This window comes from Taudactylus pleione, unplaced genomic scaffold (genome assembly GCF_031769625.1).
Source record: "Taudactylus pleione unplaced genomic scaffold, aTauple2 ptg000494l, whole genome shotgun sequence".
NCBI lineage: Eukaryota > Metazoa > Chordata > Amphibia > Anura > Myobatrachidae > Taudactylus > Taudactylus pleione.
The window spans coordinates 1,014,180-1,042,007 of record NW_028284896.1 but is presented as its reverse complement, the minus strand read 5'-3'; the positions used below and the strand labels follow the sequence as shown (position 1 = coordinate 1,042,007).

Here is a 27,828-nt window from a genome sequence, read left to right as displayed (position 1 = left end):
CACATCTGCATATCCAAACGTATTATTTATTCTGTTTTGCTAATGCAGTATTAGTAATATCACATGGAGAAGTAACCTAACAATAGCTACAGGCGGCTTTATTATTACCAGAGCCTAGTGAGGTGTCACAGCAGAGAGCAGAGCACACGTGGAAGGTCGGCTGACTGAGACGGGACACCACAATGCTTCTAGTTCATGGGTTAGCCACAGTCAGAGAATACACCTTCCTGTCCATTCCGGGCCATCCTCGGCATACCCTTTGGGCATCAATGTCCGCTATCTGGAAGGTTTTCCTTTGGTTGGTTGAATAACTGGTTACAATGTGATCTGGATAAAGGATGGTTGTGTCACTACAGGAAGAAAGTCACCTCTGCGCTCTATAACAAATATGGTCTCTCTGCTGCCTCAGAGGACTTGCCAGACAGTGCATAGTCTCTTTCCTAACATAGTAGGTTCCTCAGGCGTTCCCAGGGTCAATGTATGGCAGCCTGTGTGATATAAACTCCGCTGGAATCCTTGAGAATAGACTATGCTCCGGTTCAAGTACCTGCTTGTGTTAATATTGGGTCTTGCATAACCGCACTCCGCTGGGCTCACCAGTCGCCATCTGTGCTCACTGTAATCTCCGGGAGTCTCATGTAGGATAATGGGTTATTTATGTGGTTTCAGTAGAATCTGACTGTAACTGAGCCTGAAAAGGTTTAGTTGTTGCAAACGGACCAAGAATCACAGTAATAAGAGTGAGCGAGGTAACGTCCGGAGAAGGCTTTCCCAACTTTACAGAATTGGAGTTTAGTTTCAATGGAAGACAAATACAAGTGTTAAAAGGAAAGTGTAACAGTCACAGACAGGTAAATATGCACCATTGCACATACACGTTCATTATTTTACAATGTCTCTGCAAGGGTTTCTACAATGGAACCTCTGGTTATTGCAAAATAAATAACAGATACCGCACATTTCACCCTGAGGACAGAACTTTGAGATATGGCTGCGAGTGCGCCCCCTTGTGGCAGGAGAACAGCATCAACTTTCTGTTTATCTTGTGCAATAAAATGCTACACACAGTAGTTTTACTGCACTGAAGAGTAGTCAAATGGAGGTCACATGTACAATATCCCACATCCGTGGCCATCTGCAACTTACGTTCTCACTGGTTTTATGTGTGTTGCCTACAGCTTGTAGCTAGTCTTATTGTATGGTTGACCAATAGTAATTGAGAATACAGCTTGTGAACTCATAAGGTGTAAAGGATATTCTAGAGTCAGTGATTAATGCCCCACTGATTTCTATTGAATTGATAGGCAGAATATTTGATTATTGATGAGGTCATATTGTAACTAGTTCCTAATTAACAGTCGAGTTCCTGGGGAGGGGGTTGAAATTACAACATGTTATACGTCAACATTCTAAATGTTGACATATACCAAACCCCTTTGGATGTTACACAAGTGCCAGATTGCCTGTTTGAGGAGTCTTCTGAAATGCGTTGGAAAAAAAGCATGTGGAGAGGTTGGTGCACTTGTGTAACATGCGGAGAGGTTGGTGCACTTGTGTAACAGCCATGTAGATGCCCCAGAATGTATGAGCCATTTGTATATTTGTTAATCATTAAGTTTTAACTTGCTGCATTGATATCTCCTACTTGTTGCCAGTGCATTCATAGGCTGCATTCTTGTGATAACTGGTTAAGCCTATGGCATGGCTGCCTCCAATGTAACATTTTCTCTCCTTTTAAATGTTTTTTTTTTTTTTAAATCCTCAGTGTTTATACATAATCCCCTTTTTTCAGCAAATGTATTGGAGACATAAACTCAACATCCTACTTGTGTTACCTGCAGATCCTGCTACAGTCTGGTAAAGACCAGTGAATGCATACATTTTATTTGGGTAAATTGAGTCGCCATGTTCTATACATGAGACTATTACAGACTGCTCAATATTCCTGAAGTGTGATGAGCTGGAATCATGGCAAGTTACATAGATGTGCGTACCATGTAAAATCAGGCCAGGAACCTTTATGAAACCTTGTAAATTGGGGTATCAATGCTGCATGTCTTGTGTAATACATTTATAATAAATGTACTTTAACTATTTGTTAAAAGGAGGCAACGGCTGTCAAGGAGCTCAGCTATGATACATTAACAGACATAATAATTGTAGGTCTGTCTCGTCTCCGCAAGGCGCTCGCAGTGGAAGCCTGTATTGCAGTGAGGTCAATGGCTGGGGAGGCACACATGGAGATGGGTCTGAGTACTGGGAGCCTGTCTCACCCCCTACTCACTGTAACTCTCCCCTCACTACGCTAAGATTCAGTGTCCATTGTTTCCCCTACCTGAATCACTTTCTTCTTTTGCTGACTGTGCTCCGATCTCTAAACACTGCAGTGCACATCTATTAGCTCTTTCTCTACAGCTTACTGCCCCCAGCTCTGCAAGCAGTGTCTGACTATACAGAAGTGAGGCTGAGCTGTTGCCGCCTCATCTCTCGTCTCCCTGCAGTCCCAGGAAGCTCCACAAAGCTGGTGAGTGTTCACTATAAAATGATTACAATAAACAAAGATGATGTTTATAAGTTATAGATATCTTCTTTGTATTCTAATCATTTTTATATCAAATCTCAGGAGTATGACAGGAGAGGCCCTGCCTGCACGTCCCTGCTGTATGGGAGCAAATGACAATTGACCACTTGCTACTAAACACTGGAGAATGAACAAAAACAGTCATTCAGACAAACTGGTTAATTCCTTTTAACTTAACCAATTTGGCCGACCTCCTGCGTTTGGGAGAGCACATGGGTAAATATTTGCTCCCATCGATGACCAGATTTTCGTTCCAACCAGGCAACTAGTTGGATGGTTGGACAGATAATCTTAAAGTGTATGGCCATCTGTAGAAATTAGTGCACTCTGTACAGGGACTGAAATGGTCAGTGTACTGCCTAATAATACATTTATCATAGCCCTTCTTTTAAATTAGATTCAAAGGTTACTTTAGGAAACCGCAATACTACATTTATTTAAAGGGTATTTAACATCTTTAATTTTGCATAATAAAGCACAGGCTCTATATAATGCCGTTAGGCAGGGAACAGCGTCTCACTGACAGTGCTGCAGAATGACCCCACGTTTTGGCTCCTGATTGTATATATTGGTAAATGCCCTCTATGAAGGCCATTTTTGCTAAGCATATTCTAATTATACTGTAAAGAACAATTGCTCAAGCATTGACATATGCTAAAAGCGCATTTATTAGAAATTATATACTGTGTATATACATATCCAGTTTTATGGATACTGTATATATATATTTTTTTTAAATACATATACTGTATATATCCAGTTATTTTATGATCACTGGATATACTGTGTATGTATGTGTGTATATATATAATCTCCAGTTTTTTTTATAACCACTTTTAAGGGAGTTCTTTTAAAAACCTCTTTCTAATGGTTTGCTGGCTGGTGATCAGATAATTAAAGTACTAGTGTCATTAAGATATTGTAGACCCTTCTTATGATACTTCTAAAAACATTTTGCTTGTGAGTACAGTACATAAAAAAATAATCGGAAATGTTATTCCTATTGTAGCATTAGAAATACACACATTAAGGGGCAGATCCAAATAGCGCTGGTGCCCAGGGTTATTCAGTTGCTGCCCACAAACCATGTATTTCTGTTCACACGTCAGGAGGGCGAGTGGGTGAAATCCGTGGTAAGTGGGGATTTCTGCCCTTGCCGCGGTGTTAACCCATAGTACTAGGCACTTAACCCAGAATCTATGTGATAACGCGCATTAGCAAATAGGCTTATAATGGTATAGCTGCGGGCATTAAAGCTCGAGGCTATGGTAAGCTCTGCAGCTATTTGAATCTGCCCTTTAAACTGGTAATTGTAATGTGTATATATCGGGACGAAAATTATTTACTCAGTCTGACCTGTGAGGATTTGAGCCGATATTTTTTAATTTTTTGTCTCCAACTGACTATTTGTATCACCGCCAACCACTGTTCTCTAAAGGAGAAGACGCAGAAAGTGCACCAGCCGGTAGTCTGTAACCATTGCACATTCTCTAAAGGAGAAGACGCACCAGCTGTTAGTCTGTAACCATTGCACATTCTCTATACATACATACATACAGGGAATGTTACTGGCACAGTGCAGAGTATAGCTGCTGGAATGACTGATCCGGTCTCAGCCATTGTGCCACTTATTACTGGACTGTACCAGACAGAGAGCTGTAATGATCTAGTAACAGACTGCTGCACCCTCACGACACATAGACACTGTGCTGCTAAAATGTCATCGCAGTTATGTAATGTGGCCGCCATTGTGCCAAAATGGGACTAAAGTGTACCCCTCACTGTGGAGGTAGCGAGGTCTTGGGTTCATGAGAATGCAATCTATAAATTCATTAGAAACTAGTGGTATCACTGAGGCATGAGGCAATAGCACCTCAAGAACAATATCTGCCAGCTGCAAAGAACCTACATGTCGGGGGAGGGGGGGTCTGTTTGAGTATTTCTAAGTCTTAACAATAAAGATATTTTTGTTTAATATTTTCTGTCCGAGTCCTCACCACCATTTCTGTTCCCTCCAATCAGTGGATTGATGAATACTCCCTGGCCTGGGGCTGATTCTCAGTTGCGCACAAGCTCAAATGCAGCTGCAAACTGAATGAGCGCCGCAGCCAACATCTGCGTCGTACATATCTCAGTTGCTCCTCACAAAGAAGAATGGGCATTATGGGGTGTTCGCACATAAGAGTAGCGTACGGGTGCGCCATCAGAGTTGCAAGTACGCAGAGTGCACGTCGTTTTCAGACGTACCTTCTGCCCCAAGCATGGGATGGGCGCAAGTGCTGCGATTGTTAATGAAGGGCTGCTCTTGGGCCCAGGAGGCTGGGTATAATGCTGTGATATAGATGCGTACGACTCGCCAAGGACTCCCAATTGCTGGAAGCGCCCGGCATTGTGACCGCATTACATGCGACTCAGAATCAGGCCCTCTGTATTTAATGGCTAGAATGTAAAAGCTAAGTTTTCTCTCACTGTATCGCGCTACAGCTCCACCTGGCTGGTAGGAGCTGTGGAACCATTACAGCGGATCCTCAGGCAGACTACCTGCCTGGTCTGTAAGATAGATTATCTGCCAATACAAGTCTCTTCATAACACAAAAACATGTGAAGGGTTTAAGACGACTCTAAAGGCGCACATCCACTAGCCGACAGGCAAAAGACTGCACGATTACGACATTGTAATCGTGCAATCGTTTGTCTGTGATGTGCCTACACTGGCCGAGCAGTCGTTCAGTGTAGGCACATCAAACATCTGCAAACATGATGAACCTGACAATATCGTCAGGTTGTACAATGATAGATGTCTAAACGACCAGTGGAAGCGCGCATCGCTGGTTGTTTTAGACGTTTTTTTAAGCAATCTGCAAACTATCATCGACCGATAACGTTAAATTGCTCAACTTAATAGTCTAGTGGATGGGCAACTTAATTCACTGCAATTTGGTTTGTTTCTTCGTACTGCTATTAATTCTAATTATTCAGTGCCATGTGATTACCATGGCAACCACAGGCACAAGACACACAATGTAATGTGCAGGGAAAGAAGCCCTTTAAGCCGTGCTTCGTCTGTACAGTGTAAATTACTTCCCCCTCCTCTGCCTTTACATTGTATTCTGCAAGCTTGCGCGTGTCAGAGAGATACTGGTTTGTAGTTAGACAACTAATAAAAAAGATGCATGCTTAATAGGTACTGAACTTGCTATTTAAAGAAAAAATAAATTACAGCATATGGGATTGCTGCTCTAATAACTCTTTTTTTAATAGTTTTTGTAGCTTGAAAGTACAATATTCTACATGTAAAATTAATAAAGAAATAAAACATACATGTAAATGCTCTAATCGTTTTATTAGGGGGAAAAACAAGTGACTGTGGCCCTAGCTCTTCAAGTATCCACTTACATCCTGTTATCATTAGAGCAATTACAATATCTATACATTTTGCTTTCAGATATAAAAGTAATGTGGTTGATGGTAAAAGTAGCAGGCATGCTGTCACAGAGATGAAGCTGGTATGTCAGGGTCAGTGTCCCAATACATATGGGGGGCGGGCTTGGGGGACATTGTTTGGCTCTGTTCCATCGATGGTGGTTGTCCATTGGATTACGGCCATCAGTGCCATCGATGTTTATTAATCGTTGATGGCCATCCCTAGTAGAGCACCTTCTCTAGCTCTACCAAGGACTGGATGGATCGAGTCATCTTATGCTGCAATTAAATACATCTTACATCTTCAGATAATGGGAGGGGAAGTCCTGGTAGAGGGTCACCCCTCCCGCTATGAAGTAAAGCACATTGATAAAAAGGTAAGAGGTTGTCCAAAAGTGGTTATCCAATGTAAGACCTCTATAGTATGCACACACAAGTGTCAATGTGCCTCTAAACCAAGGCCACGGGAGACGATATGCTTAGCGGCTTCAAATGCTGAATTCTACTTGAAATGATACCCACGCATTTCACCGTTTTTTCACTCAGTAAAGATGCATCAAATGCGATAGATCAAGCATAGGCCAACTGTTGACCTTTGTTTGGAAGGTGTTTACATGGATTTCAGTGGAAATGTAAACAGAACAGCAGGATGTAGGGCATGCTCCGGTTCCTAAAAGTGCAAAGCATCTAGACCACGCGGAAAAACTACAACAATGATCCCCCATCTGTACGGGCTCTTAGGTAGGTAGACTGAGGACTCAGCCCAGTTCCGAAAATGACAATCCTTATCAATCCTGTACATCTAGGGGTCAATCCAATTAGGAGTGAACAGGGCAAATTGCCATTGCAACGGCATAGAAAGGCCAGCAACAGCGCGGCAATTTGTCCCCCTGGCGGCCCGGACTCGCACAGTTTTGCTCGTACCCCTATGATTGACCAGCTAGTATGCTCACAATGGGTTCTAATTGCGCAGGTACTGTAAAAGGAAAATTGTGCAAGATAAAATCCATTCGTCCCATGTTTTTGAAATAAAACTAAGCGAGGTATTCACTATCTCTACTTGGGTTTGGATTTCAGACGGACACATTCTGTCTAGGTCCAATTCACAATAACTCATGGGACACTAGTGGGCACAACCTGCATCTTAAAAAGTAAAAATTTAAAAAAATCAGGCAAGAGAATGGGGTGTTGCTTCTTGCCTTTGGCAAGACAGGGTTATTCTGCCCAAATAATTAGTTTAGGTATTTTTCTGCCATTACAAAAAAAAGAGGTGGACAAGGTGAATAAACAAGTCATATATACATTGCTTATTTGAAAAGTATGTGAGAGCAATGGGTCTATATAGTTCACTTCTGTAACCTTTGCTTATTCTACATTTCTTTGAATATTCTCTCCTTCGATGTGGGGTATAAAAGTGTATCCGGCTGAAAGCAACCATGTGAGGTGGGGGGGGGGGGGGGGGGGGGGTTTTGGGCGGTTGTACAAACGGCCAGCCTACAAATACACATGTCTGTGTACGGTACATCCCAGCTCACACACGGATGAAGCTAAATTCAGACTATATCTACGATCCAGGCGTCCTTCTCAATTCTGGTGGCACCGGATTGCAGCATAAACCAGAATGAGAAGTTTACCTTGCTAAGGTCACTGATGGCTGCTGAGTACAAGGGGGTCGTACTCTTGCATGTCATTAACATATGAATAACATTAATTCACTGTAAATGCAGAAAAATAAAACAGTTTAACTTGCGCAAAAGCAAACAGCTTGAGACTGTGATCACTCAGAATGCACCTCTTATCTAAATATTCTTAAATAATCCGGGGCTGGTTTTTACGTTTTATGGACGGATCTTGCGAGTTTTGCCACTGTGCCATGTCCCAGCGTACTAAGGCCAATTCAGTCCTACGCAGCTCAACAGCATTTCCACTTGTGGCTGAACGGATGTAACTAAGCGTTTGCAGGTATAAGTATTCCGGCAGCATGGCGGGCTGTGCAAGGTTGAGCGTATGCAGAGATTCACCCGATTTTGGGCGGATCGCCTGCGCCAAGTATTGGGCTGGTAAAAATGTGCGCTGAAAGTAATTATGGCTACTATCTCAAGATGTCTGCAGGCAGTGCGGCCGCTTGCAACTCTGAATGCAGGCCCGCATTTATCTCCTTGTGCGCAATGCGGCCAACTTGCGTGCAACCCTGAATCGGCCCCTCTGTACGCTTAACGCAGCATTCAGGAGATTAAAGCCATGCAATTCACCGAGACACGGAGATGTTACTGAGGCACCTTCTCCCACAGAAGGTCCTTGGCGGCCGGTTCATTCGCCAAAATGGCTACTTACACTAGAGGGTGAGCTTCAGCAACAAATGTCCTCCATGCATAGACAGATTATACTTGTGCCATAGATGTACAGTAGAAATTATAATTTCACCAGCAAATTTTTGTTTTTAAAGTGAACAACTTAAGTTAGAGAAAAACTAGCGATACCAAAAAGACCTCATTTATACCAAGTCATTCTATAGAAAACTATATGTCTATAGTTATGTAAGATCTCCAGGCTTGCAACCGCAGCAGTTAAGCAAAATACAAACTAATCAATATATAAATGCATATATACGCGGAAAAAGGTTTGGTCTCTACGCACAAATCATACACATACTTATGTCCATTTTATGGTCAGTAATGGAAGATTAATGTTAGGGTTATATGTCCCTTTAATACAGGAGTTGTCAAGGCAACTTGCAAAGTTATAGAATGAATTGCCAATTTATCCCTACAAAAACACTAAAACAATGTTATATGCGACACCTATGAATAAATAAAGGATATTTAGAACTAATTATGAACCATTAAAAGCAAAAAAAAAAAAAAGTTATAAAAATAAATAGCATTTAGAGGGTCATTTTCTGTCAATAGATTAAATATATATTTTGCCACAACAGGGGCCACAGGGATTGTAGCTTAAAGTGTATCTGCCCTCTAGACACATTGGAGGCAGTCATTTTGTGGGCTGAACCAATATTCAGGGTCTCATATCTCAGTGATGTCAAGTTTTTGTGAATTGGCAAACTCCATTTTTTGTGAATATTGGTCCAGTCCAAAAATTGCCACAGCCACCACGAGTAGGCAAAGAACAGAGTTTTTAAGTAGGTAGCCACGGTGCTTTAGATTCTATTAAGTGGTTACCTAAAAATATGGAATCATGGCAAAAGTGCTTCCCATGTCTTGGAATTTTGGTATTAATCCCCAACTTCAAAGCCCTAGTCAGAACCACTTATCTCACCGGAACTATGGTGAAAGACAGAGCACTGGGGAACCGTGCAGAGGCGGCTTCTAAAACTGGTGCCCAATTACATTATTTTGTTCCAGGCAACATCTTTTCCAAAATCCTTAGTCTAAATCGTATATGTGATTTTTCATTGGAATCCAGTTTATCATCAAAGAAATATATCAGAAATAGAGCCAACCTTATGGAGTGGTTAGATATAATCGATATAATTGAAATGATTCGGTTACTACCTGAAAAGCATATAGAATAAGTCCCGAGATGACTCAGCCAAAACGTAGTTATGGCAGACCATTAGCCATCATCAAGTCTTGATCTCCCTTTTCCATTTTGGTGGCTCTTATGCTCAGTGTTTCATTTATTGTGGTTCATTTTTCATGCTGTGTGTATACTGTACTCCTCTCCTCTTCCGTACCCAGATTTCTGGGGTCCATTAGCTCTTGGTTTGGTCTCCAGCAGAACTGGATTCCGTGGTGGGGAGGGGTCACCTTGGTGTGCTGCTTCTTGTGGACTGCAAGGTAACCCTGATGTAGGAAGCTGTCTCCACACTCTAGGCAACTATAGAGAGGCTGGAGATCGTGCGACTTTTGGTGAGCAACCAGATTAGACATGAGGTTATAGCGCCTTGGACATTCCGTGCACTTGTAAGTACGCTTGCCTCTGGGGATTATTCTTTTTTCCCTTACTGCATCGTTCGATTCAGTTTTTCGAGGACGACCTCTAGCCCTGGGCGCCGCGTACTCGGCGCTTTGACTGGCATCCATGTTAATCCCCTGTCCTACGTGGCTCTTCAAATGATACAAGAGGTTTGATTGTTGCCGAAACCGTTTACCACAGCACTGGCAAGAGTATGGCATCTCTCCGGTATGAGTACGCAAGTGGATCATAAGACTGGTGCGTTGACTGAACTGACGGTTGCACTCGTGGCAATGGTATGTCCTCTCTCCAGAATGTATCCGTTGGTGAACTAACAGGTTGGATTGGTGAGTGAATATTTTATCACAGGCAGTGCAGAGGAACTCCCCTTTTGGGCCCTCGTGCAGTGGAAGAGATGCAGTTTCATTCTTAGGATTCCCTTCCAAGTGCCCCCAAGGATGTACCTGCTCAGCGGCAGCCTCTACGTCAGAGCCAAGGCTAGCTTCCGCCACTGGCTCTAGCCGAGTAATTATTGGAGCATTTGGCAAGGTCTCTGCTGTACAATTTAGCTGCCCTTGCACAGTATTGGTCTTTATATGGTAAAGTAGGTTAGACTGTTGTCGGAAGCGTCTTCGGCATTGCAGGCAAGAGTATGGCATCTCGCCCGTGTGAGTCCGTAGGTGTACCATTAGGCTGGTGCGCTGACTAAAATGCTTTCCACACTCCAGGCAGCGATATGTCTTATCTCCCGAGTGGATGCGCTCGTGGACCAAGAGGTTAGACTTGTGATTAAATGTCTTAAAGCAGCTGCTGCATTTGTACGTCCTCTCAGCTGATGTCCGAGAGCCATTTACCTCTAAATTGTCAGTGATACTCTCGGTACTAGAGGCTAAGTCACCTAGATGTATAGTCTGAGGCCCCTGATAGAGCTGCCCGTTCTGATGCATCTGGTTTCCATCAAACGGAAGAAACCCCAACCGAGTCTGGGCAGTGCTTGGGGACTGAATCATTCCGACACCCTGAAGAGTCTTCCCACTTTGCTGTTCTTTGTTGGTGTCCTTCTGCGGGTGAGACACGTCTTCCTCTTCAAGAACGTCCTCATGATTCTTGAGGTGCTGGATCAAATTTGACTGCTGTCTGAATCTTTTTTCGCACACCCAACACTGGAAGGGCTTTTCCCCCGTGTGGATGCGCAAATGGACAATTAAGTTTGACTTGTTGTTAAAATGCCGCGGACACTTCCAACATTTATGTACAGATTTCCCTCCCAAGGAAGTCCCTTGTCCTTGCCCTAGCCAAGAGATTTTCCTTGGCCTGCCTCTTCCCAGAACATGAAAAGGACCTTTTACGTGCCCTCCATCTGCAGCGTGGATGCCGATTCTTTGATAAGCAGCGCTGTGTCCTGGCTGAGGGATGAGGTTTGATTCCAGGCTGTTCAGCATCCCAGACCCATTGCTGCCCTCCGCTCTGGCCGTCAGCTTGAAATGTTGCTGTGGATAACTTTCGTGTTCTTGACGTGTAGATAACATGTTTTCAGTGTACGTATGTGGGAGACCCCTGTTGATGGGGTACGGAACCTGAATTTCTCTACAGTGCATGATACCGCTTGACTGCTCCACGTGAAGCTTTTGGTGCAGAAGGAGGCTGTGCGAACTCGGAAACCATTTTGAGCATTGGGTACATTGGTATGCCCGTACCTGGTTTTCATCGATTCTCACCCCCCCTCCAATGTTCACCAACTGTGTATTATCTCGCTCTACATACTGGCCAGATGGACCAATAAGTTGCCCAGACAACTTCACGACCTGTTCATGATCTGTGGCCACATCTGCTTTCGGCTCAGTTGGCATCGCGTGGCTTTTCATGTGGTAGAGCAGATTTGACTGTTGACGAAAACTCTTCCCGCATTGCATGCAAGAGTAAGGCATCTCTCCAGTGTGCCCCCTCAGGTGGACCATTAAGCTGGTCCTCCTGCTGAAATGTTTGCCACACTCCTGGCAACGGTAAGATCGGTCTCCGGTGTGAATGCGCTGATGAACCAGTAGGTTGGACTGGTGCGTAAATCGCTTGAAACAGTGTCCACAGACATAGGGCCTTTTACAAGATGCAGGGTCTTCTCCCTTATCATTCTTCACAAATGGGACTTTGCTGCCCCAAACTTCATTGCCGGATTCCTCCCCTTCTGATATGAGATACATGAAAGGAATGCCGGGGGCTGTGTTCTCCTCACTCCAGTCTACCCCATCTAGGTCCTCTGCTCTCTGGTGACTCTTCATGTGGTGGGTAAGATTAGACTGTTGCCGGAAACTCCTATTGCACTTGTTGCAGGGGAACGGTGCTTCCCCAGTGTGAGTACGTAGGTGGACTGTGAGACTGGTGCGCTGGTTAAACTTTCTTCTACATACGTGGCAGGAAAATGGCTTCTCACCAGTGTGAATACGCAGGTGCGTGACCAGGGAAGACTGTTTGCAGAAAGTCTTATCACACACAATACAACGGTATCTTCTCCACTCCAATACAGGCTGTTGCTGCTGTTCGGGACGCACCTGCTCGTTCCCGATACCCTGGAACTTCTCCTGGTTGTGGCTCTCCTGATGCTGCAAAAGTTCAGAGAGATCTTGAAAAACAAAACTGCAAAACGAGCACTGAAACAAGCCCCAGAACCTCTGGTTTGGCTGTTCATTAGAGCCAGTATCTTTTCTCCTGTTAGTCTCCACAGTCTTAGATTGCTGCCCAACATTAGACCATCCATGGGGCCTACAAATCACAACGTCATCTTTTTCAAGTTTGCCAAAATGGATTGGCATTGGAGTAATCCCATGTAGCACAGGCTGTGCGCTAGTATCCTCCGCCGGTCCTGTAACCTTTGCACCTACTGCCGCCTGGTCCACAATGTCATCTTCCCTGCTTCTGCCTTTCTCTAAGAGAGGCAGTGTTGACGATGAACTTTGTCCAGAGGGATAGCTATACTCAATGGTGGCACTGCCCGGCTGACACACTGGCTCAGTCGAGATCAGTTGATGGACAGGCTTCTCTCTCCAACGTTGCTCGTGGTCATCAGCTTCGCGGGCGAGAAGGGTACTTTGGGAGTTTTGTGAAGCAGATTGATCTTCAGGCAGTTTCCCTACCAGAGGAGCAAATGATCTGGGTTCCTCCGTTCCACCCGTCCAACATTCTGTAACTAAAAAAAAAAAAAAAAGCCAATAAATAAGGTGCAGTGTGGAATGACAACAAATGCAATTGTTGAACATGTTACTCCAAAACCTTGGACATTAATACAGAGTTGGTTCCCCCTATGCTGCTATAACAACCTCCACTCTTCTGGGCAGGCTTTGCATTAGACTTTCCATTCTGTCACAGGGCATAACTGAGATGAAGCACTGATGCTGGGCAATGAGGCCTGGCTCACCCTTGGCACTCTAGTTCATCCCAAAGGTGTTTGTCAGTTGAGCACTTGCCCTGTTCTATTGCTAATGGATGACTCTGGTGAATGCATGGTGGTATGCTTGACTTTATGCGCATGTTGACAATAGATGTAGCTTAACACACTAATTTGAAGGGATGAATCTAATATATATATATATATATATATATATATATATATATATATATATATATATATATATGTTATGTCTCCACAAGGTGGAGCAATTTGTTGTCAATACTGAATAGCATGGTAAAAACCATTGCAAGAGCCTTACCTTCCACTCTGCTCGCCCTGGCCTGGTTGTTTTCCTGACCAAACGGCTCCTCTGCATTTTCCATTATTGATAAAACATCTGACTTGGACATATGGATATCTGAAAAAGTATTAAATATAAAAACAGTCAATAGTCAGAAATTCTCAAGTGAGAGCTGAACAGCCAGGATTTAGAAAGTGTCACAAAAATATTGTATGCAATAACATGGTGATTTTTGCTTTCAATAATTGCGTTCAGAAAACCCGATGCTTAGTAAATATAGCCCCTTATGTTAAAAGAGAGCTGTTCTCCAGAATAGGCTGTGGCCCCATTTTGTACTACATGACGAGGCAAATCGTTAAAATTTTTTTGTCACGTACACACAGAGGAAGCGGCCATTTTGTACGCAGAGTCAATATTCATGAGAAAGTAGCCTATATAAGGTGAAACTATAGGCACAGTCAAGGATGGTCAATGGTCAGTGTGTACTTCCACTAGCACTCGTGCATCCGCCAATAATACAGCTACTGACAGACGTATCTTTGTCTCTGGGCCTGATTCAGAGCCGGACGCTCTGACCAGAGCGCTCGCTCTGAATCAGAGCCCTCCTACCTAAACTTGGAGCGGCCTCCTGGCCGCTCGCATAGCTGTGGGTGACCACCCACAGCTAATGCGAGGGTCCATGATGATGGTAGCGATGGTCAAGACCATCGCGACTATCGGGCTTGCGACGAGACCCTGCGGTAGGGTCTCGGTGACCGCAAGCCCTGGATTTTGGCTCTATCAGAGCCAAAGTCACTCCCACTGACATCACTAGTGATGTCAGTGAGGCCGGACCCAGACGGTAGGCGTTCCCATGGGAACGCCTCCGTCTGGCAGCCACGCCCCCCAAAGGGGGCGTGCTATCAATCAACATCGACAGCACGCCCCCTTTGGTGCGAGACCCGGAGTGACGGCTTCCCCTTCGCTAGCCGGGTCTCGCGCATGCGCACGACGGAGCAGCCTCCGTCATGCGCACTAGGGCACCATCGACCCGCTTGCGAGCGGGTCTGAATCAGGCCCTCTGTGCGGCTCTACCTCAGTCAGTTACACACATACACCCGCACTGTAGGCCCCCTCCAGTCTCGCCAAAAGGTGAAGCACCAAATCTACGTACCAACGTCTACACAAATTTTTTTTGCATTTCAGTAAAATATGGATTAGTGTCTAATTTTGTCTATTCAATGTTTTTTTTTGTTTTGTTTGTTTTTTTGACCAGAGGATTTCTTTGCTCGATGACTGGGATATGAAATGGGATGGTGGTTTTGAGAGATGTTCCAAGACAGGTACGCCAGACATTACTGACTCAGCTGACATCCACGTTGCGGGCCTCACTGATAACCAGATACATTTCCTCACTGCGCATGTACACCAAAGTAGGTCCATTCGTAGATTTTAGGGCAGTGTAAGACTGAAAGGAGCATTTCCCCCAATCCAAAGGACATTCTGCAAGAGAAGCCCAAATTTACTTCTACTTCCGAGCATGCCCTGGTGATCCACTGTTGCAAAATGGCTGCACACTGTGATTTCGGATTAAGGGCCTCATTCTGAGTTGGGAGTAAAGCCAAAAAGAGGGGCAAGGAACTTGGCGCCTGTACAACTCAGGCTGCACTGCCAAGGATGCAGATACTTTTTTTATTTTTGCAAGGGTAAATACTGACTGCTATTGCATGTGGGATGTAGTCAATAGACCGGCGGACGCAATGCCGCCAGTCTAAATCCAACACTACCTGCCCGACACGGGACATAAGATAGGCATCGAAGTACAGACGCCTATCTTAATCCCGATGCCGGAAGACCGACCCCTGCCATTCCGATCGTCGTGTGCCGGGTAAGTATAACACAGCCCAGGGATGGGGGGGGGTTAGGTTTAGGCACCCCCCCGGAGGTTAGGGTTAGGCACCCCCTGGGGAAGGTTAGGGTTAGGCACCCCCTGGGGAAGGTTAGGGTTAGGCACCCCCCGGGAGGTTTAGGCTTGGGGAGGTTAGGGTTAGGATAACTTACCACCAGGAGTCGGGTTCTCCTACTGTCGGCCTTCCATTGTCGGGAGTCGTCGGTATTTCAATCCCGTTCCATTGCATGTAGCCCACAAATGCTGGGCAGCTTTATTCTTACACTGCAATCTCTCTGCACTTGTTAAATCTGCCCCACCTGCAGTGCAGCATGGTTTTGCCAAAGTCCAGTTACTTACTAATTTTTGCTTTATTCCCAACTTCTAATGAGGCCCTCAGTGATGATAAGCAGTGCTCTAACGGAACCTATGTATCTGACAGTCTTTCATAGTAGCACAATGTGTCTCTGTCACTGTGTCAGCGTAACCCCCCCAAGCTGCTGTCTATTCCGAAAGAGAGAATCTGCACAGCGGCCACAAAAGGGACAGAGATTCTGGCTCCAGTTGGGAAATCAACGGACTATAAGCTCAAACATCTGCTAAGTAAGGGGTAGTCAATAGTGTGGCACTCTAGCTTCAGTGGAACTACACGACCCAGCATGCACTGCCACAGTTTTGCTGTTAGGGCATGCTAAATCCGTGACAGCGCATGCTGGGATGTGTAGTTCCAAGGCAGCTGGAGTGCCATAGCTTGCCTGTACTAAACATAGCTTTAGGTTATCCTTCTGTGCAGGCTATGCGCAAACTCAGGTGGTTTATATCTACTTTCCATTGTGTTCTTTTCAAACCTTATCACGCCATACTGTCCCCCTAGTGACGTTGGATCTGTTGCTATTAAGCCATGTCCTCAAACTATTGTATTGTGAAAGGTTTGTTAACACAGTAAGATTGACAGGAGGGCTCTGGGAGAAAAGAAAGTCGTCATGGTGACACACATTCAAATAATGTCTAAATAAAATGTGAACTCTGCAAGCGGACGAACGCCAAGGGGGAATTCAATTTTTTTTCTTTTTTAATGGGTATGTAATGCCGGCTGTCGGGATGCCTCCTGTCAAAATACCGACAGCGGCATCCATCCCGGTTTTTTTTGGGCGCCTTAACTAATGAGCGCCCGATCGAGAGCTGCCAACAACGACATTTTCTGTTTGCCGCATCCTGAGCTGGCGAGCAGAAATGTGTGAAAAGTCAATGTTTTGGGCACCCAAACGGTCCCAGAACTTTAGACTGGTTCATCAAGCTGGTAGAGTGATAAAGTAAAGAGAAAAAGTACCAACCAATCAGCTCCTAACTCATATTACTTGTTCCCATTCACGGTTACAGGACTTTCTTCGTGCTGCACCCACTCTATGGAATGCCTTACCATGCACAATAAGACTTTCCTCTAGTCTCCAATCCTTCAAGCGTTCCCTGAAAACTCACCTCTTCAGGCAAGCTTATCAGATTCCAGAACCCCTCATATAACCTTCATAGCTTCCATATCAAATTACATCCCTTTTCACAGTCCACACATAACCTCACATATTGTCTTTCTTTCACATCCTCCTGATATTTAGCTGACATTCCTGTGTGACTGGATCATGCAGCACACCAAGAAACTCTGCATTCTGGTTGGATCAAAATGCAATATATAGCACCTTGTGTACCAATGCCTATTTCCCTATAGATTGTAAGTTTGCGAGCAGGGCCTTCCTACCTATATATCTGTCTGTTATTAACCAGTTTTTGTTCTATTTATGTTTCCAATTGTAAAGCGCAACGGAATATGCTGCGCTATATAAGAAACTGTTAATAAACAAATATTACAGACTGTGTTTGAAAAATCACAGGAGCCGATTGGTTGGTACTTTGGGGTCTATGTACTAAGCCTTGGAGAGAGATAAAGTAACCAATCAGCTCCTGTCACATTACAGGCTGTGTTTGAAAAATGACAGTTGGGAGCTGACTGGTTGGTACTTTATCTCTCTTCAAGGCTTAGTATGAAGAATAAAGCAGCTGTGCCACATAGTACATTGAAATATTTTATTCCAAGGCTGCTTCTTTGAGAACAATTAAAACCTTGAGATAAAACAGAATTAAGCTCATCATTATTTATTATATAGAGGACTATTCACTCTCACAGACATGCAGGAGGAGATTGCGCCAGGCCACGGCACGGTATTTAAGTGTTCTAAAAAAAAAAGCAGTCTTGAGTACGCAGTTTTGTGCCGTAGGTGTCGCCCCCTCATTCTTTCTACAGATCTCGGACTCATGAAGGTCGGGTGAGAGAGAGCAAACAGTACACCATTTATCCGGGTGTCGTGCCCAGCGTTGAAGGGTATCTAATTAGAAATATCACTTGGACATTTCAGAACTGAATAAAGAATGCAGGCTGCCCCAAAGGGATGCAGTCAGGAAACCGGTGGTCGAAATACCGACCGCCACCTTCCCGACTGTCTAATCCCGGCAGGGCTCTAATGACAGGCGTCGAAATCCCGACGCCTGTCATTTTACCTAAGTCGGGAGCCCGACACCCGGCATACCGACTCGTTAAGCCGAGTGCGCGCGCGGGGGGGGTTAGGGGCTCCCGGGGGGGACCTAGGGTTAGGCAGCCCCCCTTGAGGGTTAGGCTAGGAGTAGGGAAGGTTAGGGTTAGGCACCCCCTCCCCCCCAGGAGACTTAGGTTTAGGCAGCGGGGAAGGGGGGGGGGTTACGTTTAGGCACTTGGGGAAGGGGGGTGAGGGTTAGGCACCCCTAAGGGAGGGTTAGAGGGGGGGTTAGGATAGTGAATACTTAAAATCTGTCGGGATCTTCACTGCCGGTCTTCCAGCGTCAGGATTTGAATCCGGCGGTATTTCATACCGATCCCACCCCAAATGATGTATAAAATTGAGATTACCGGTCTACTAACAATTCATCATGGCTCTTCTTGATTAACCGTTCATCTCAATATAACTTAATTAAAAAATGAACAAAAAAAAAAAAGTTTTTTTTTTCCTCCTTACAGAGAAACCAAAACTACAGAACGGATTAAAACCATACTGGCGCTTTGTCTAAAGTCACACGTGTTTGCCATTAACTCCTTTCTATAGAATATCCCGGTCTCCTAGAGGCCAAAACCAGAATGTGTTTATTTAAGCTCTCAGGCCTAGATAGTTCTTTCATCCTTATTACTGCCAGACGTGATAGCAGCTTTCCTTTATGGAGACCATCTTTTCCCGAGGCCGGGCCACCAAACTCTGCACAAAGTATCATGATCAGACACTGGCCATTACATGGATATGAGCAAGGCTGTATAGATAGTGCTGCTTATGAATATCGCAGAGAAAAAGTGCTGCAAGGCTCTGCAGGCTCCGTGTAGCTAGACTGTGAGAAGGAACGCTGCTTGCCTTCCAGCCTTGTTTGTCCAAAACAAATCCTCTCCATCTGTATTTTTTTTTTTTATTATTTTTCTTAAAGCATCAAAGTTGGGTCTGGATGTCTTTATAATCCCATAAACTACACGAGGAACCGCAAAACATATCTGGTTACTACGTGGGACCAGAATGTTTCCTGCAGAGTGCAGGACCCTGCAATCAGCAAGTAATTCCCTCTTCTGTAAAGTGAAAGCCGAGGACCGAAATTCACCTAAATGTCAGTAATTCTACATTTCCAGTAAGTGAATATTTCCTGTTCTCACGTGCAATCCCCATTACAGAAAGGGGAAGTATAGCCGTGCACCTGAACACCATCTTCTACAATACAGTCTGTGTCACACCTATACAGCAGCTTATACATTCCCTGACACTGATAGTTAATGGATTGTCTGCCTACTTAAACTATATAATCGACTATGGCGTGTCCTCAGGTCAACGTGCGCATTGGGAGCAGAGCACCTCCTCCCCATCCACCTAATGGGTCCCACTGCAGGGTGTAGAAGTCAAGACCAGCGGGATGGAGGGAGGGCGCCAAACTGATATTATATATTGCCCCCCCACATAAAATCTTTCCGACGCCCCTGATGCAGCATGTAACGAAAATTCGTGCCATCATACAGCAGATCGTGTAGTGTGTGTACAGTGGCGCCATGTATCGTTACATCGCATCGCTGTGTCGCACCGTCGGAAGGTGTATACCCCAGCTTTAGTGTAGGAGAGGGACAACAGAGACCCTTCAACCCTACATTTAGTGGATCCTATATACTAACAAAAAAATGTTGCTTTTTTTGTTTTTGCAACTATTTTGGGTACACTGTAGCTTATGTAAATTAAACAGTCTAAAAAAAATGTAATCGCTGTGTGTTATTGGCCAATCCATGATCCACAACATTTCTGACCAGTCCGTAAGGTGATCAGTTACAGTAGGGTGCTATGGTGTAACTTTGTACTGGCGCCTGCTGGAGTCAGGGGATTTTAAGGGAAGATGTTCAGGATCTCAGGTAAATGCTCCTGCACACATTTCCGCCAATTACAGCCCATAACACAAATGCTTCTTCTCCCTCTATGAGGAGCGAGCAAAAAGGAGCACGACACCTTGCGCTTAACTTAAAGCGGACCCTTAGTGGGTTACCTGCAGGCTCAGGAAATTAGCCTGAACAATAGGTCACATGATTTCATGAGTTGGGGGGTAGGGTGCCCCCTTTTAGTCAAATATGTAATATATTAAAGATGTTGCGTAAACAGTTTATCGTGGAAAAGGGAGCAGGCAGGAGGATTTCGTTTTGCACCATACCACCAGGGGCAGGATTATGGAGGCGCCTGCCGCCGGACTCCAGCTCTGAAGGGGCACCTCCTCCATTTCCCACAATATATTCACCCCACTTAGGGCTGTAACTATGTACCCGGAGTGTACCGTCATGGCCACCCAATACATGGCACCTCTTCCCGGCACCTGGGATGACACCATACACTAGTGGAGAGCTCTGTGTCAGACCATCAGCTGCCGCCTCCGTCTATCTATAGCCTGTCCCTACCTCATTGGTGTCGTTGCTCCACAGCAGCTTTATGTCAGTGTGACATCTCCGGCACCCCCTCACCCACAACTCTGTCTCACACCTCCCTGACGGCAGCCCTAGCCTATGCTCGGACCCGTGCTGCAGTCCCAGCGCATCCCCTCACCAACTGCCCGTCCCACTCCTCCATGAGACAACCCTGGAATGTGGGCCCGTGCAGCAGTCCTGGCGCCCCCACAACTCTCCGTCCCACTCCTCGCTGGCAGCAGCCCTAGCCATGTGCCCGTGCAGCAGAGTCCTGAGTGGCTGGTCCGAGCAGATCTTCCAGGAGCTGGATGTCAACAAGGATGTATTGAACGGAGCTACGGGTAAGAGGGAATGGGAGGCGGTGGCCTGGGGCACTAGCAACTGATTATGGGGGGGGGCAGCAGATCTTTGGTGGAGCAACTTCCCAGCATGTAATGCAGTCGGCAGTAGACTGGGCATTTTGAGATTTGTAGTCCCACAACAGTGGCAGTCTTATAGTATCTTGACTTAAACTCAGTCCTCAAAGACACCACATCGGGTGGTTTTCCCCTCCAGGTATCAGGAGGGCTCCTCACCCCACATCAGGTGGCTTTCGCCTCCATCAGGAGGACTTTGAGCCTAATGTTAATTGCACCAGACAGGTCACTATCTTATCTGTGACTAATGCATACAGATGTGTCCACATACATCTATCCTCCTGCGACACAATGTGTGAGCGCAGAGTGACTTAAGCCACATACACACTAAACAATTTATATGAACGATATGGACGATAATGATATAATTCAACGATATATCGTTCATATCGTTCAGGGTGTATGCAGTAAAGGACCAACGATAAGCGCTCTCCCGCGAGTCGTTAACGATGTCTTTGATCGTCCATACATGGAGGGCAATCTGATGATATCGTCAAGAATTGCCTGTTCAGAGATGTGGCAGGATGACTTCACTGAAATATATCTTTAAAAAGATACCTATCAGTGTGTACACCCAATATCGTTTGTCCTGCACTACATAAAGTTCAAGGGAAATCTTTCACCAATATCGTTCATACAGCACATCGTCTAGTGTGTATGAGCCTTGCATAGCACCAAGCATCTTTTTATCACACAGCGATGCAAATAGAACACACAAGCAGCTTCTGCTGATTAAAATGATATGTGACATGCCTATATTCTGTGTGCAACTGCGAGTGTTATTGCATGTGAAATGCTACGTTACAGTATCAGCGCTGTGACGTGGGGGGTGGGGCACTGCATACCACAATTTGGTTCCAGGCACCCACTCAAACTGAATGCCATATTCTGATTCCTTGTATGAACAGGAAATCCTGTGACATCACTTGAGTGATGCCAAACAGACCCTTCCCAGTAGAGGGCATTACAAGGGAGATCTATGCAGGTTGGGGAACCTAATCTTCACAAGGTTTCCCGAAAAGCCCGGCAAACATACACGTCACCAAACGCAACGCCTGGAGACTTTTTTTTTTAACAGAAGCTCTTTATAATTATTTACAGCATGACGTAAATCCTGTAATAAAGCTGAAAAAGAGACATTCTCTGGGAAAAAAAAGAAAAGTCACATTATTTTGGGAAATTTTTCTTTCCTATTTATTAACTTTAAGTACTGCATACTGTTAATGACCAAAACAAATCAATTTTTGCAGGTGTACTATAAAAAAAAAAAAAAAAAAAGACTTTTTTTTTTATACATTATTTTTGTTTGGTAGGAAAGCCCTTTTACTATCAAACAAAAATAAAGTATAAAAAAAATTATTATTTTTTTTCCCACTGAAAGTGAAACCAAACTGACAAAATATAAATGAGCAAAATCACTGCTTTTTTTCAAAGTAAATTTGGTGTAAAAAAAAACATCAGTGTTTCCTATAAAGGGTCAGGATATGTGCCAACACTGGTATTTCTGTAAATGCGAATCCTGAAACCAGCTATTATTGGAAACAAATACACATGAATAGCCGTATTTCAAGAGGAAGTTTAAAAGTTTTTATAATAATATACATTTTTGTACACATACTCTAGTACATTTACTACACACACACACACACATATATATATATATATATATATATTTATTTTAACTGTGTGCCTTACGTTAATTCTACATTAGACAATGACAATTCACATCCCTTGCCATCACACAATTGTTCTTTTTCTGTACAAAGAACAAATGCACAATTATTTAGATTAATATATTATTAAACCTTTGGGTCTGCTTAACCTGTACAGGAAAAATCAGAGCCCAGCCCAGTCTAATTTCACAGAAGTTTAATGTTATGTTACCTCAGAAGGATTTTGTATTTTGTCCCAATCCGTGACAAGTACATTTTATTTAATTTTTTAAAAACAATTACTAACTTTTTTTTAACTTTTATTTTACTAGAATGAACTTTAAGCTTTAAAGAATTTATTATAGAAGAAAGATTTAGATTCATTATTCAACCTTATTCATTGAACGGGTCTTAATTTTACATTTATCCAAATGTCCCATTTCGTCACATGGAATGGCCCAAAATTAAATGTAAAAAAATAAAAAAATCTTTCCTCACCGTCGGGGAATCGAACCCCGGTCTCCCGCGTGACAGGCGGTGATACTTACCACTATACTAACGAGGATTAGCTGCTACAGACTTTTCCAGGTGTCTCTGTAAACCTAACCACCCTTGGGGCATTGGTTTATGCCATTTCAGGGTGTGTTCGTTTGCAAAAAAAATAAAATAAATAATGTCAGTCTCTACAGCCTACGAACACTACTGGATCCATCTAGACAAGATCTAACAGAAGATGCCATATTAAATCCAGTTTCTTTACACTGTATCCTTTGATAATTCCCCAAAATAAAAAAAGAAGGGAAATAAACTGCACACCGATGAATGGGCTTGCACTATGCAAAAGTTACAAATGAACAGATCGTTATTCCAATATAACCAAAAGAAATCCCCATCTCTAGCGGGATAAAATTTAAGCAAAGTAAAATTAAATTGGACTTTCACAAATAAAATCAAAACAGTTATTTCCGTTAAAATATTGTTGTGTATATTTGTCAAATTCGGCAAGAACATTCTTAGGTTTAAGTGCAGGCAGAGTTTTGGGACTTAAGAAGCTCTGTATAGGTGGGATAGAGTGATGGGTCTATGGGCCTGATTGAGAATTATATGCATCACCCACTTCTAGCATTGCAGAACTGTATGCTGTGTCCGCAGAGCCTGGCCTTGGCACGTCCACAAAACGGGGCCGCCGCCCCCATATTGTAAAACGTTCCCAGTCGCTGCCCCCTCCCCGCTCCCAAGCGGCGGCAGCATGTCAATCATGCTGCGACATAGGGGGCACTGCGGCCGATCTCCCAGACACTGACTGTACATAGGCAGTACAGATCCTGCGCATGAGCCGGTAAGTAACAATCGGGGATGTACGCAAACCATCGGGTTTGCGCACATCTCTGAATCAGGTCCTATGTTTGTCACTGGGACAGACGGTCAGGTTTCCAGTTGGATAGGCACAGCATAGGTGACCTTTGGCTCGGCTAGCGGTCTTTGGACCTGATTCAGACCCGCTCACTAGGAAGCGTTTGCACGCAGGCAGCCAATGTTTGCATTCTGCACATGAGTACACATCACAATGCGCAAACTAGTCCGAGCAATCGGGAAGCGATGGCTGAATGAGTGACAGGAGAAGCCGTTTGTGGGTGGCGACAGGGGCTGGCCACTAGAAAAGGGGGAGTGTAGGTGCGAACGCAGGCGTGCCTGAGCGTCTTAACGCCGTTTCAGAGGCGTGCATAATTAACAGGCAGCGTCATAGTACACGTCACCTGGTTGTATTTCACGCTGAAGTGCTTGCAGCGCTTCCGATGGTACCTGATGTACCGATGGTTGTATACACTTCCTTGAGATGACATCGCAAGTGGGCGTCTTAAGACAGGCTGGTGGGCGTGCTTACACAAAGCGATCACACGCCAAGACATAGTGGGTCGTGCTTATGCCTTGCCGTGCAATTGCCTGCCTTGCTGGGTGTGTGCCGGATTTGCATACGCTGGGTGCATGCAAACGCATCTAGCGAGCGGGTCTGAATCAAGCCCTTTGTTTTTCGGTATGTTTCTTAAGATTATGACGAAAAATATATAGTGTTCCCGGAAGGTCGCGGACAGGGAGTCTCTGCACGCCCAGAAGGCGAGCGTGCTCCTCAGAAGGGGCGTGCCCGACTGGGAGGAGGCGTGTCCTTGTGACAGGCCCTAATATGACGGGCTTGGGGGCGTGCCAGCACTTACAGAGGTGCTGGGCTTCCCCCAACGGTTAATATATGCCGTGTTCATGCGCACGCCATCTATTCACCCATGGGAGAATGGTCACTGCAACTTTCCCTCTCACGGGACACCATGGCCTGCAGGTGTCAAACAGAGAAGCGCAAAAATTCCGGCTTTCGGGCGCCCAAACTGCGGTTTTGTCAGTGTGCCCAACAGTTTAGACGATTTTAGCCGATTTACGGGTCTTAACACGGTGCATTTGGGCACAACATGCGCAAAAAAAAAATGGCACCCAAAACAATTAAATATCGTGGGATTGGATATGTGAGAGCGCAAAAAAACAAAAACAAAACAAATGAATTCCCCCCTAAGGTCATGAATATTACCTGTATATTTTCAACGCTTCTGATGCAGAGGGGCTTATGTCTCGGCTAATTACCTGAGCCAGCCAATCCAATTAGCAGATTTTAACCCCGCGTGTTAAACCACAGATGTGCACTTATCACAGCTTCAGGCGCGGCGAGTGAGAGAAGGCACCCTCTGGGGGTTTAACGTGAGGAAAACCTATTGGTTCCACACCCAGCGCAGAATCTATGGGTTAGCGCGTGTTAACCCCTGGTTTACTGCGCAGGGAAAACGCTATTTCATTTAATAGAATTCTTCTCGTGCGGCTCGATCTAATAGCTGCAGAACATATCCTGCGGCTAATTTAATTCCTCCCGTATTACCTAATATATTTTGAGCTTTTTTTTTTTTTTCTTAATAAATATAAGTTATAATACAAAACCACTGCCTTAATAAAATGTCCTAAGTATCTTGGCACAAGAGACACAATTTTTATGGTATGGCATCGTAGGATCTTAAGAAAATAAATGTTATTAGCACTGCAAAAACAAAACGGGCGAGAGGCGGCAGCTTGTCCCATGGAGCCGGAGTCAAGCACAGACAGGGATATTTACAGCCTCAATGTAAAAATAACATTTCCACACAATACCACATAGAGCATCCCACAGCCATAAACTGTTCTCTCTCTACAATCCGACACATTTTAACCCCTTCATACAGCACTCACAGCTGTCTGCTGATTCCTTTTATATTATTATATAATATATATATCTATATCTCTATCTATCTTTACCAAAATATCTAGGCAGCTGAAATGCTAAAAGTCCTACAGGTCAAGATGGATTCCCCTCCAAGAGCCCAGTCCCGGCTGAGGTTGCCATAGTAACGATGGTCACGTGAGCATAAGAAAACAATGGTTTTAATGCTAGAAAAACAAATAAGCAGCTAGCAGGAAGTTAGAAAACTAGAAACCATGGTCAGTATGTAGAGAGAATACTTCAAACGATTCCCCCCCCCCCCCCCAAAAAAAAAAAAACCAACAGAAAGAAATAATATTATACTTAACAAAGACTCGCTTTTGAGAGTCTCTTTGGGGCCTATTTAAGACCTTTCACAATTTTTACCCATGGACGTACATCTCCTATAGTCACTATTCGCAGGGGTACGAGATGTAGAATTGGGGCCATTTACAATGACTCTCATGCCCGAACAGCTGCTCCGAACAGTAAAAAAAAACACAAAAACATTCTGCCACAGAGGCAACAGACTACACCTCCCGGTTCTATCCCGGCTGTGTCCCTGCGTATGTGCGCCATAGGGGTAGTGCAGGGATCTGAAGAGGTCCCTCTATGCTCTCCGACAGATCCTTCTGCAGGAAAGAACTGCGAATGGCAACTTGCAAAATTGGACATGACCGACGTTCCCATACAGGAATATGGTGGCTGCGGTATTCAACGGCATCTGCGATGGGATGGGATGCCGGTCCGAACCTAACCCTCCCCATAGCTCTTACCTTCAGGATTCCGGCGGTTGGGACGTCGGCGCCAGGATTCTGACAAGTGTCGGGATTCTGGCCGCCGGAATCCCCGCTGTCCGGATATTGGGGGTCATTCAGACCCGCTCGTGAGCGGCAGTACGCTCGCAAGCGGGTCGATGTTCCCCACTGCGCATGCGCACGACGGAGGGAGCTCCGTCGTGCGCATGCGCAAGACCCGAAGAGCGACGGGCTCTCCATCGCTCCGGGTCTCGCACCAAAGGGGGCGTGCTGTCGATGTTGATTGACAGCACACCCCCTTTGGTGGGCGTGCCGGGGGCGTGACGGCCAGACGGAGGCGTTCCCATGGGAACGCCTACCGTCTGAAGCCGGCCCCACTGACATCAGTGGGAGTGATTTTGGCTCTGATAGAGCCAAAATCACTCCAGGTCTTGTGGCAGGGAGACCCTACCACAGGGTCTCCGTCGCAAGTCCGATGGTCGCGATGGTCTTGACCATCGCGACCATCTTTTTGGCCGCTCGCATATGCTGTGGGTGGCCACCCACAGCTATGCGAGCGACCAGGAGGCCGCTCCATTTTCATGGAGGAGGGCCCTGATTCAGAGCGAGCGCTCTGGTCAGAGCGTCCGGCTCTGAATCAGGCCCATTGACCACATCCCTCTGCGATATCTCCTCTATTAAATACCTCCGTTGCCTAAATGTTAGATATGCGTGCGCAAGCAGGGGTTTCCACTTTTATGGAACAAAAAATGTTTAAGCAATGGGCCCTTTAGTTAAAAAAAAGTTATATATCAATCATCAGGATCTTCTGGCCGCACAACGGGACTGGTGTAACGCAAATCTATGGTTAACAGCTTGTTTTAAACCAGCATAAGAGAATACAGGACATTTACACCCAATGATATGTAAACCGTTAAACCAAATTTTCCAAAAAATATCTGAGTAGTTTTTAAACAGCTTGGTTTATAGCAGGGGTATTCAACATGCGGCCCCTCCAGCTGCCTGCCACAGCTTTGCTATTACGGCATGCTAAATCTGTGGCAGAGCTTGCTGGGATATGTAGTTACACTGCAGCTGGAGGGCCGCGTGTTGGCTACCCCTGGTTTATAGCGTGTCTGCGCCCAGTAAATATCATGAAGTGCTTATTCCCACTGTTATTTCAAAGTCCATTTTAACGGGAGACCTACAGTCTCTCAGTGGATGCAGCCATTTTGGAAAGTCAAACAATATTCTTCAAGACATATCAATTCACTAAGATCCAGAATGCTA

The 27,828-nt window shown here is 44.9% G+C and overlaps 1 protein-coding gene across 1 annotated transcript in view; it reads right to left on the bottom strand.

The window, feature by feature from the left end:
* Nucleotides 1-8: 8 nt before the first annotated feature.
* The window catches only part of LOC148502523 (uncharacterized), a 32,669-nt gene continuing 4,849 nt past the window's right edge, over nt 9-27,828 (bottom strand). Inside the window, exons 2-3 of the mRNA XM_088449740.1 lie at nt 13,621-13,719; nt 9-13,100 (exon numbers count right to left, since the gene is read on the bottom strand). Of these exons, the coding sequence (XP_088305866.1) occupies nt 9,652-13,100; nt 13,621-13,711 (3,540 nt within the window). The 5' untranslated portion in view covers nt 13,712-13,719 and the 3' untranslated portion in view covers nt 9-9,651. The remainder of the gene's footprint in view (nt 13,101-13,620; nt 13,720-27,828) is intronic.